Consider the following 11,875-nt stretch of genomic DNA (forward strand, 5'->3'; position numbering starts at 1 on the left):
CCCACCCCCACCCCCATGCTCTGAGGGAAGAGCCTGAGCCATCGGCACCAGCTGGAACTGTGAAATAGAGGCAAAGTAGAAGGGGGAGGGATGGCCACTGTGCCCTGGGAGCAGGAGGGGCGAGCGGGCCACACACAGACCAAGCACGTCCCCTCAGTTGGCCACACCTTGAAGGCTGGACTTTGGCCAACTTGGACAGGCAGGCGAGCCAGGCTGTGCCTAGCAAGCCCAAGGTGCCCGGGCTTGCTCAGTCATAGTCACAGCCACCGCCACCATGCCAGGGAGGACCTGGGAGCTGGGCCTGCTGCTGCTGCTGGAGCTGGGGCTGAGGTCCCAGGAGGCCCTACCCCCACCCTGTGAGAGGTAGGGGTGTGGGGAGGGCAGTGGGGGAGGATGGCAATAAGAGGGAGGCTGGGATGAGATCTCAGGCTCTGGGGTCAGCACTTCAGGGGGAAGAAAGGGAATATAAAGGAAGGAAAGAGTAGGGAAGAGAAGAAGATGAGGACTCCTGTGTAGCAGGCTCTGTGCTGGGCACTAGACCTGCGGTCCTTTTTTGTTAGAGTCTTGCTCTGTTGTCCAGGTGGAATGCAGCGGTACGATCTCCACTCACTGCAGCCTAGACTTCCTGGGTTCAGGAGATTTTGCTGCCTCTGCCTCCTGAGTAGCTGGGATCACAAGAGTGCACTACCACAACTGGCTAATTTTTTTTATATTTTTAGTAGACATTGGGTTTCACCATGTTGGCCAGGCTGGCCTCAAACTCCTGACCTCAAGTGATCCACCTGCATCGGCCTCTGTGTCTGGCCAGGACCTGCAGTCCTGACACCAGGTGCAGCTGCCTGAGCCTGGCCTGAGCTCCACGAGTCTGCTGACCGAAGCCCACCCTCCCTCCCTCTCCTCCTCCACGCCGCCCCTCAAGCTATGCAGGCTTCTCAGGACTGTTCTAGCAAACTTTCTGCTCCAGCTTCCTAGCCTGGGTATGAGAGGCGGCCTAAGGGCCTAACCACAGCTTAAGCCCTGACCCTAAAACTCTCTCTGTGACCCAGGGCAGGTCAAAGCTCTTTCCTGGGCCTGAGTTTTCACCACCAGGGACAGAGATGAGCCAGCCTGTCCTGCCTCCTGGACTCAGGCAATGTCCACCCTTCATTCCACATGGATTTATGGAGCTGTGGCCACATCAGTCACTTTACCAGCTCCTGCAAGAACAGTAATAAGAGAAGCAAAACAGGAACAGAAGCACAGTACAGCAAAGTTAGGGACCCACTGGTGCGGGTGAGCGGAGGGTGTATTAGTGAAGATAGGGAGGGCCGGGCGCAGTGGCTCACACGTGTAATACCAATACTTTGGGAGGCCGAGGCAGGCAGACCACCTGAGGTCAGGAGTTCGAGACCAATATGGTGAAGCCCCATCTCTACTAAAAATAAAACATTAGCCAAATGTGGTGGCACATGCCTGTAGTCCCAGGTACTTGGGAGACTGGGGCAGGAGAATCACCTGCACCCGGGAGACGGAGGTTGCAGTGAGCCGAGATTGTGCCACTGCACTCTAGCCTGAATGACAAGAGTGAGGCTCCATCCCCCTCAAAAAAAAAACTTAAAATGTTTTGGGGGGTGCATGAAAAAAGAAAAAAAAAGAGAAGATAGGGAGGAAAGGTGTCTCTGAGGAGGTGACGTGTGAGCAGAATTGCAGCAGAAACCATCGCTGAGCTGATCTTGGAGAGGACAGTCCAGGCACGGAAACGGCCGTGCAGAGGCCCTGAGGCGCTGTTCAGGGATGGGAAAGGCGGCCTGTGTGACTGGGGCAGAGTGGGAACAGGTCCAGGGAGAGCGGGGCTCCAGGCAAGACGGTCAGCTCTGGGCTTGGGCTCCAGTGCCAGGACTAGGGACGGAGAGCAGGGGTGTGTGTTACAGGGAGGGGTGACAGTGCTTGCCCATGACAACTGTGGATTATAAAGGGAAAAGTGTGCCTGGGATCATTAATAGCTTTTGTCCTAAGCAATTGTAATGAGGACTTCAGAGAGACTGGGTGCTCCAGTGTGTTTTTAAGCATTCGGCTGTTTGCCAAATGTAGGAGAAGATGACTTTATTGGTGTTCCCTAAGACCAGTCTCAGGCCAGTGACTTACTAATACTTCCCAAATGGTTATAGCATGATTATGGTTTCTTACAGTGAAAGGGTACATATTAAAGCCATCAAGTAAAATACTGTAGGGCCCAGTCCAGGAGAAAATCAGCTCAATCTTCCAGTTTTTCCTCTCCCAGTGGATTTACATGGACAGCACTTGGTTTTTCCAGCAGTGATGTGTGACAGCACGCATGAAGTACTGCCAATCAAGGAAGCTGACCTGAGTGTTGGTGTCCAGTGTTTTTATTAGAGGTCAGTGATGGAAGCATGGACTACCCATGTGGCTGACCTTAGTTACTCACTCTCCAGGTCTCCAGAGATCAAACTGATACTGGGTGGCCAAAGGCCCCTGTCACAAATCACATTATTAGCATCAAATATCTGGCATGGCCCAAGGCCCCAGAAAAACAAAGACTTACCAGGCAGCATATTTCAGTAATTTAAATCTTATCTCTCAGGGCTGGTCACAGGCCAGAACTTTCTCTGCAACGTGCAGGGTTTGAACGTGGCAGTCCTGCTGAGTCAGTCGTTTCATGCACAAGCCACTTCTCCACTTCTTGTATAATGAAGAATTTGTTTTGTCTTTGTCTTGGGTTCCTCCAAGGTAACCTCTAAGTTCTTGGAATCTCTCAAGTCATAGAAGTGTCTTTGTTATTCATAGTGGTCTTCGATTGCTTTTTTTTTTTTTTTTTTTTTTTTTAGACAGAGTCTAGCTCCATTGCCCAGGCTGGAATGCAATGGTGAGATCTTGGCTCACTGCAACTTCTGCCTCCAGGGTTCAAGTGATTCCCCTGCCTCAGCCTAGGCACACACCACCATGTCCGGCTAATTTTTGTATTTTTAGTCGAGATGGAGTTTCTCCATGTTGGTCAGGCTGGTGTCAAACTCCCGACCTCAAGTAATCCTCCGACCTTGGCCTCCCAAAGTGCTGGGATTACAGGCGTGAGCCACCGTGCCCAGCAGCATTTTTATATTCTCTCAATCTCATTGTAGTGCCCATCAGGGCTTCAGCAGGTGCTGTTGGTACCACAGTGCAGGACGAGAGGTTGTAATTCCACTGACCAGAATGTAAGCCTGGCCCATCTTTTACTTTCAGTTTGGCTATTAGAGATAAAAATCTATAGGGATTGTATATTTGCTTTTCTTCTAAGTAGTATACATTTCCTTATGCACATGGGTTAACTCCCCAAAAGTTAGATATCAATCATCTCTAAGTTCCATTGGTCACTTTGACCTCCAATAACTGATTGCAGTATGACTGCGCTTCACACTGTGGGTGACCCTGTAGCCACTCAAGAATGAAAGATTTCTCATCCTCTGCCCTTTCGTCTTTTCTTTTCCCAACCCACATGTTTCAGTGAGTCAGGGTCATTCTAGTAAATCCACATTTTCTGATACGAACTGCAATACTGCAGTTTAATCCTGGCACTAATCATCGGGAGTTAGTGCTGAATCCACACCTAGGTTCAGGGCACAGTCCTGAGTGAGGCCTTACCTCTGACACCAGCCACAAGTTCAGGGGTCTCCAGGCCACCTGCACTTCTAACCAAGTGACTATAAATTTAGGGGTTCCCATAACCCTTTCAGATTTGATAATTTGCTAGAACAACTCACAGGACTCAGAAAAGATTATGATTATACTTAGGGATATAGCTTTATGATAAGAATACAAGCCAGGGTCAGCCAAATGAAGAGCCACATGGGGCAAGGTCTAGAGGGGCCTGAATGCAGAGCTTCTGTGTCCTTTCCCCATGGACCAGGATATTTCCCCTCCTGGCTCATCAATGTGTTCACCAACCAGAACTTGGTATTTTTTTGTTTTATTTGTTTGTTTGTTGACACAGGGTCTCACTCTGGGCTCACTCCAGCCCAGGCTGGAGTGCAGTGGTGCAATCTCAAATCACTGCCACCTCTGCCTTCCAGGTTCAACCAGTTCTCATGTCTTAGCCTCCTGAGTAGCTGGGATTACAGGCATGTACCGCCATGCCCCGCTAATTTTTGGCATTTTTAGTAGAGACAGGGTTTTTTTTTTTGTTTGTTTTTTGTTTTTTTTTGAGATGGAGTTTCACTCTTGTTACCCAGGCTGGACTGCAATGGCATGATCCCTGCTCACCACAACCTCCGCCTCCTGGGTTCAGGCAATTCTCCTGCCTCAGCCTCCTGAGTAGCTGGGATTACAGGCATGCGCCACCATGCCCAGCTAATGTTTTATATTTTTAGTAGAGACGGGGTTTCACCATATTGACCAGGATGGTCTCGATCTCTTGACCTTGTGATCCACCCGCCTCGGCCTCCCAAAGTGCTGGGATTACAGGCTTGAGCCACCACGCCCGGCTTATTTGTTTTTTTACCATGTTGGCCAAGCTGGTCTCAAACTCCTGGCCTCAAGTGATCCATCTGCCTCAACCTCCCAAAGTGTTGGGATTACAGGCAAGAGACGCTGTGCCCAGCCTACCAACCAGGACTTTGGAGTCCAGAGTTTTTATTGGGGTTTCATGACATAGACACGATTGATTGAATCATTAATCATGTAGTTCAACTCGATCTCCAGCCCCTTCCCCTCCCTGAAGGTTGAGAAGTTGGGCTGATATCATGTGGACTAAAGCCCCAACCCTCTAAACACATGCTTGGCCTTTCTGGCATGGCCTGCCTCATGTGGAGTCATCTTGTTAGCTGAAGCTGTCTAGGGACCCACCATAAGTCACCTTATTAACAAAAGCTATCAGGAGCCTGGGCAACATGGCAAAACCCCATCTTTACAAAAAATAAAAAATTAGCCAGATGTGGTGGCACACACCTGTAGTCCCAGCTATTCAGGAAGCCAAAGTAGGAGGATCATCTGAGCCCAGAGGCTGAGGCTGCAGTGAGCCATGACTGCACCACTGCACTCCAGCCTGGGAGACAGAGGGAGTGGTCCCTGATTGCCTTTTTTTTTTCCTTTTTTTGAGACGGAGTCTAGCTCCGTCACCCAGGCTGGTGGGGAGTGCAATGGAGAGATCTTGGCTCCCTGCAACTTCTGACTTCCAGGTTCAAGTGACTCTCCTGCCTCAGCCTCCCGAGTAGCTGGGACTATAGGCATGCACCACTAAGCCCAGCTAAGTTTTGTATTTTTAGTAGAGATGGTGTCAAATTCCCGACCTCAAGTGATCCGCCTGCCCCAGCCTCCCAAAATGCTGGGATTACAGGCATGAGCCACTGCGGAGGGAAATTCTGTCTCAAAAAAAAAAAAAAAGAATATAAAAATGCAAGAGTCAATGGGATTAAAGTGAAAGTTGGGATGAAAAGTGGAATGTTGGACCAGGCACAGTGGCTCACACCTGTAATCCCAGCACTTTGGGTGGCTGAGGCAGGCAGATCAGCTGAGCTTGGGAGTTCAAGATCAGCCTGACCAACATGGTAAAACGCATCTCTACTAAAAATACAAAGTTAGCTGGGTGTGGTGGTGCATACCTTTAATCCCAGCTACTCAGGAGGCTGAGGCAGGAGAATCTCCTGAACCCAGGGGGCAGAGGTTGCAATGAGCCAAGATTGTGCCACTGCACTCCAGCCTGGACAACAAGAGCAAAACTCTGTCTCAAGAAAAACACAGAAAGAAAGAAAAGTTAAATGTTTAAACAATCTTTATGTGAAGCAGTTCCCTCTCCTTCAGCTGAATGTTTTATGGGAATGGATATTATGTCTGACTGGGAAACAGTTCCCGCTACCTAGCACTGTAAAACCAAAACCTGCTGGTGTTGTCTTAATGGGGACACAGATAAGAATCCAAGGTTGATGGGATTAATGGGAATGTTTGGGAAAAAATGGTATGTGCTTCAACAGGTTTTATGCGGAGTGGTTGCCTCTCTTCTACCTGAGTATATTACAGGGATGGATATTGTAACTGACTAGGAAACATTTCCACTACCTCGTATTGTAAAACAGAAGGCATGGAAATCCACTCATCAAGCAATATTAAAAAAAATTTTTTTTTTAGAGGCGGGGTTTCACCATGTTGGTCAGGTTGGTCTCGAACTCTTGACCTAGTGATTCACCCGCCTCAGCCCTCCAAAGTAGTGAGATTACAGGCATGAGGCACCATGCCCAGCCATCAAGCAATATTGATTGGACATTCCAAAAGGGACAAATAAGATTGCCCAAGTCCACACAGATTGCTAGCCTTCTCTGGAGCATAGACTGGACTTTATAGCAAAAGCCTTAGAGCACCTCCTGGCATGACTGCTGAGACTTTGAACTAGAGAATTTCCATGTGAGAGGTAATTATTAGCTTGCTATCAGACATTATTTGAAATTGCCCCTATGACTGAAGGATGTAAGATAATCTTGAAACCTGAAATACCTATAATGTCTTGGGTGATGTTGGCGAAATGCTCTCGGAGAGTGGGCAGGGCCCAGAAGAATTCCTTAATGAAATGGAAATGGCTGGATGCAGGAACAAGCTCCTAGGAGAATGCAGAGTTACTCAGAATATTCAAGAGCAGGTAGACTGCTTTCCCCTAGGACCGACTTTGGATCCGCTCAAGGAGTTGTTAGATTCTATTGCCAGTAGGACAGTGACATATTGACAGCTCTTGATTGACCCACAAAGAGCTGTTTGGTTTATGGATGGCAGTCCCAAGGTGAATGAACAGACTACTGTTTGGAAGGTTGTCATTCTGATCAAAGAAGGCAAAACGAATCAGCTCTGTGGGCTGAGCTGCATACTGTTTAGGTTCTTACTAACTCTTGGACCGTGGCCAATGGCCTGGCCATATGGTCAGGCAGAAGGACAATGGGAACCTTGTCTATATGCAAATCACAACAGGAATTTTAGAGTGCATTAAAGCAGGATATGTTGATGTCCATTAGAAGAACCCCTTTCCAGGGTCAGAAAGTAAGTGGGGCAGCAAGCAGGCATCCCTGTGTGCTCGCTTGAGGTGGCCAGCTGTGTTCATGAAATGAGCGGACACTGGGGGCAGCAGCCATGCAGAGAAGGGCTGAATCTAGACCTAGTCATCTTGTTCCCCTGAGGCACAAAATGCCAGTATGTATTTTTCTGTCGGCCAAAAAAAGGAAGACTGCACCATGGCTGTGGAAGATTACCTTGGAGGGAAGGCCCTGCATGTAGCTGGCAAGGTGAGCTGATGCTGGTAGGCCTGGAGGCCACAGATGGGTCCTGACAAGAGTAGACACTGATTCTGAACTGGGCTTTGCATGACCAGTGGTAGATGCAAATGCCCAAAATACTGACACTGTCAAAGGGTCAGAACAAAAGATACTCCACCAATTTGAACCACTGAGTTACATTTCTTCAGATCAAGAAACACTTTCATCTTCAGAGTACTGGTTCAACAGAGAATTGGAATGTGCAGTTGAAACGTGCTATCTGGCCGGGCGTGGTGGCTCAAGCCTGTAATCCCAGCACTTTGGGAGGCCGAGGCGGGTGGATCACGAGGTCGAGAGATCGAGACCATCCTGGTCAACATGGTGAAACCCCGTCTCTACTAAAAATAAAAAAATTCAGCTGGGCATGGTGGCGTGTGCCTGTAATCCCAGCTACTCAGGAGACTGAGGCAGGAGAATTGCCTGAACCCAGGAGGCGGAGGTTGCGGTGAGCCGAGATCGCGCCATTGCACTCCAGCCTGGGTAACAAGAGCGAAACTCCGTCTCAAGAAAAAAAAAAAAAAAAAAAGAAACGTGCTATCTAAAACAGCAGGGGATAAGGATATGAAAGGCTGGCTTACACGCCTACACAAGTATGTGCTCACACCCAACGTAAGGGGGCTCAAGGGGGCTCATTGTCCCTATTAGATTCTTCTGCTTTTCTGGAAGTTATTAGGGAAGAGGGGCCGGGGGATGATGACCAGCAATTCTTCCCATGTGGTATGACCATACCATTTTCTTTCTTCCCCACATTAACTAAACTTTCTTTTTTCCAGCTGATTCAGTGGTTCCAGTAAATCCCAGTGGTCCCAGGACTGCAGATACATAGGATAAGAGTAGTTTACACACCACAGTTCCAGTGTTGTGATATTCTGTGGGTTTTCTGTGTGCTTACTGTTACCAGTGAGTTTTGTACCTTCAGTTCATTTCTTTTTCTTTTTTTTTTTTTTTTTTTTTTTTGAGGTGAAGTCTCACTCTGTCACCCAGGCTAGAATGCAGTGGTGCCATCGTGGCTCGCTGCAACCTCCATCTCCCAGGTTCAAGTGATTCTCATGCCTCAGCCTCCCAAGTAACTAGGATTACAGGCATGCCACCACGCCAAGCTAATTTTATGTATTTTTAGTAGAGATGGGGTTTCACCATGTTGGCCAGGCTGGTCTCAAACTCCTGTTCTCAAGTGATCCGGCTGCCTCAGCCTCCCAAATTGCTGGGATTATAGGCATGACTACTGCGCCCAGCGATCATTAACTTTTTTTTTTGAGATAGGGTCTCACTCTGTCACCCAGGCTGAAGTGCAGTGGTGGGATCTCAGCCCACTGCAACCTCCACCTCCCCAGTTCAAGCAATTCTCCCACTTCAGCCTCCTGAGTAGCTGGGACTACAAGTGCATGTCACCACACCTGGCTAATTTTTTTGTATTTTTTGGTAGACACAAGATTTTACCATGTTGGTCATGCTGGTCTCGAACTCCTTTCTCATTGTGCATTAACATCCTTTTCTTTCTGATCGAAGTACACTACATTTCTTGTAGGACAGTTCTGGTATTGATGACATCCTTCAGCTTTTGCTTGTCTGGGCAAGTCTTTTATTTCTCCTTCATGGTTGAAGGATATTTTCACCAGATATACTATTCTTCAGCACTTTAAATATGTCATGCCATTCTCTCCTGGATGTAGGCTTTCCACTGAGAAGTCTGCTGCCAGACGTACTGGAACTCCATTGTATATTATTTGTTTCATTACTCTTGCTGCTTTTAGGATCCGTTCTTTATCCTTGACCTTTGGGAGTTTGATTATTAAATGCCTTGAGGTAGACTTCTTTAGGTTAAATCTGCTTAGTGTTCTATAACCTTCTTGTTCTGGATATTGATATCTTTCTCTAGGTCTGGGAAGTTCTCTGTTATATCCCTTTGAATAAACTTTCTGTCCCTATCTCTTTCTCTGCCTCCTCTTTAAGTCCAGTAACTCTTAGATTTGCCATTTTGAGGCATTTTGATTGTATTTTCTTTTCTTTTTTTTTTTTTTTTGAGATGGAGTTTCACTCTTGTTACCCAGGCTGGAGTGCAATGGCGCGATCTCAGCTCACTGCAACCTCCGCCTCCTGGGTTCAAGCAATTCTCCTGCCTCAGCCTCCTGAGTAGCTGGGACTACAGGCGTGCGCCACCATGCCCAGCTAATTTTTGTATTTTTAGTTGAGATGGGGTTTCACCATGTTGACCGGGATGGTCTTGATCTCTTGACCTCGTGATCCACCCGCCTGGGCCTCCCAAAGTGCTGGGATTACAGGTGTGAGTCACCACACCCGGCCCATTTTGATTGTATTTTCTAAATCCTGTAGGCATGCTTGTGTTTTATTCCTTTTTCTCTTGTCTTCTCTGATTGTGTATCTTCAAATAGCCTGTCTTCAAGCTCACTAATTCTTTCTTTTGCTTGATCAATTCTGCTATTAAAGGGCTCTGATGCATTCTTCAGTATGCCAATTGCATTTTTCAGCTCTAAGGTTTCTTGCTTGATTCTTTTCAATTATTTTAATCTCTTGGTTAAATTTATCTGCTAGAATTCTGAATTAGGACTGCAGATACAAATGCAAGAGGCAGGAATTATTCCTAAGCAAGAAAACGTGACTATATTCTTAAACTTTTGGCCGGGCACAGTGGCTCACGCCTATAATCCCAGCACTTTGGGAGCCCAAGGCTGGTGGATCACAAAGTCAGGAGTTTGAGACCAGCCTAGCCAACATGGCGAAACCCTGTCTCTAACAGAAATATAAAAATTAGCCGGGCGTGGTGGCACGCACCTGTAATCCCAGTTACCCGGGAGGCTGAGTCAGGAGAATTGCTTGAACCTGGGAGGTGGAGGCTGTAGTGATCCAAGATTGTGCCATTGCACTCCAGCCTGGGAGACAACAGCAAGACTCTGTCTCAAAAAATAAATAAATAAAATAAAATAAAAACAACTTTTATGTGAGACTTCTTAAGGGTCTGATGGGGCATGTTGTGCCTCCACCTCATCTAGCAAAAATGGGGCTAACAATGAATACAACTATATTGCCTATTGCTCAAGATAGCTTACTAGTTCTGTACCTATGTAAGCCTGCCCTATATGAATGGGAGTGAACTAAAGGAGAAGACAAGAGTTTCTACTTGCAGTCTGGATAAACACGGTGGCCTAACCCAATGTCCTTTCCAAAGGTGGAAAAGTTTGGGTATAAATTGAGAATGAGCCGTAGTAGCTGGGAATAAATGGATAAATCAATGCATTAATAAGAAATGCAATGAGGGAAGTACACTTTTACATTAATGCTTAGAAAGAAGATCAGAGGGGCCGGGCACGGTGGCTCAAGCCTGTAATCCCAGCACTTTGGGAGGCTGAGGCGGGTGGATCACGAGGTCAAGAGATCGAGACCATCCTGGTCAACACGGTGAAACCCCGTCTCTACTAAAAATACAAAAAATTAGCTGGGCATGGTGGCGCGTGCCTGTAATCCCAGCTACTCAGGAGGCTGAGGCAGGAGAATTGCCTGAACCCAGGAGGCGGAGGTTGCGGTGAGCCGAGATTGCGCCATAGCACTCCAGCCTGGGAAACAAGAGCGAAACCCCCCCCCAAAAAAAAAAAAAAAAAAGAAAGAAGATCAGAGAAAGATATTTCCTCTTAGTACAATTATACTTGATGCCTGAAAGGGGAAATCCATATTTTTGCCAAGACCACTCCTGCTTTGGAACCTGACAAAATCAAAAAGGAACCTGCAACCTGAGTGGCGTGATACTGGGAGACATTTTGTGATATGACCTGGTGATGAACTGGACTAATTATTAATGTCAATGGGACTCTTGTAATGTATGAACATCTTTTGACTCTTATTTTTCAGGTTATAGCTACCGGAGTGCAATATGATAAAACACTGGCGTTGCTGGCAAGATTATAATACTAATATTCAGGGTCACATGTACTGGAAAATTGAGCTAAAAGCTTCCCATCTCCACTTCCACACTAGTTCCTGTAAATTTTCGGTATACTCATGTTAATATTATTTCTTTATCTGTTACAAAAATGGTATACCAAATGCAGTTGCTCGGGAAAGTATAATTGTTTTGCTACAAGGGATCTATGGGTAAAGGCTAGGGACTGGACTGTTGCATAATAAAAAGAGTTTGTCTGTTCTTTGACCCAGGTTGCTGGGAAGTAACGTCTAAGCTCTTGGAATTTCTCAAATGATAGGTGTGTCTGTATTCATGGTGAGGCTTTAGATAGATTATACTAATTAGCTGACTCAGGAGGAGGATTGGACATGCCAGAAAGACCAAGCTATGTGTTTGGAGAGGTGGGGTTTTGAGCCAAGTGATATCAGCCAGAACTCCCAATCTCTGGGTAGGGGAGTAGAACTGGATATTGATTTCTTTTTTCTTTTTTTTTGAGACTGAGTCTTACTCTGTTGTCCGGGCTAGAGTGCAGTGGCATGATCTCAGCTCACTGCAACCTCCACCTCCCTGGTTCAAGCAATTCTCATGCCTCAGCATCCCAAGTAGCTGGGACTACAGGTGCCTGCCACTATGCCTGGCTAATTGTTTTGTATTTTCAATAGAGACCGTTTCACCATGTTGGCCAGGCTGGTCT

At 47.0% G+C, this 11,875-nt stretch overlaps 1 protein-coding gene across 2 annotated transcripts in view; it reads left to right on the plus strand.

The window, feature by feature from the left end:
* Positions 1 to 202: 202 nt before the first annotated feature.
* TREH (trehalase) overlaps positions 203 to 11,875 on the plus strand; it is a 23,386-nt gene continuing 11,713 nt past the window's right edge. The window contains exon 1 of one of the 2 annotated variants that reach the window (XM_032285309.1): positions 203 to 363. In XM_032285309.1, coding sequence (XP_032141200.1) covers positions 275 to 363 — 89 coding nt within the window. In that variant the 5' untranslated portion in view covers positions 203 to 274. Of the gene's footprint in view, positions 364 to 7,162; positions 7,236 to 11,875 lie in introns of those variants that run through there. The other variant, XM_032285310.1, reaches the window with a different exon arrangement.

This window comes from Sapajus apella, unplaced genomic scaffold, assembly GCF_009761245.1.
Source record: "Sapajus apella isolate SASKATOON/1434 unplaced genomic scaffold, GSC_monkey_1.0 scaffold16, whole genome shotgun sequence".
In the NCBI taxonomy this organism is placed as follows: Eukaryota; Metazoa; Chordata; class Mammalia; order Primates; family Cebidae; genus Sapajus; species Sapajus apella.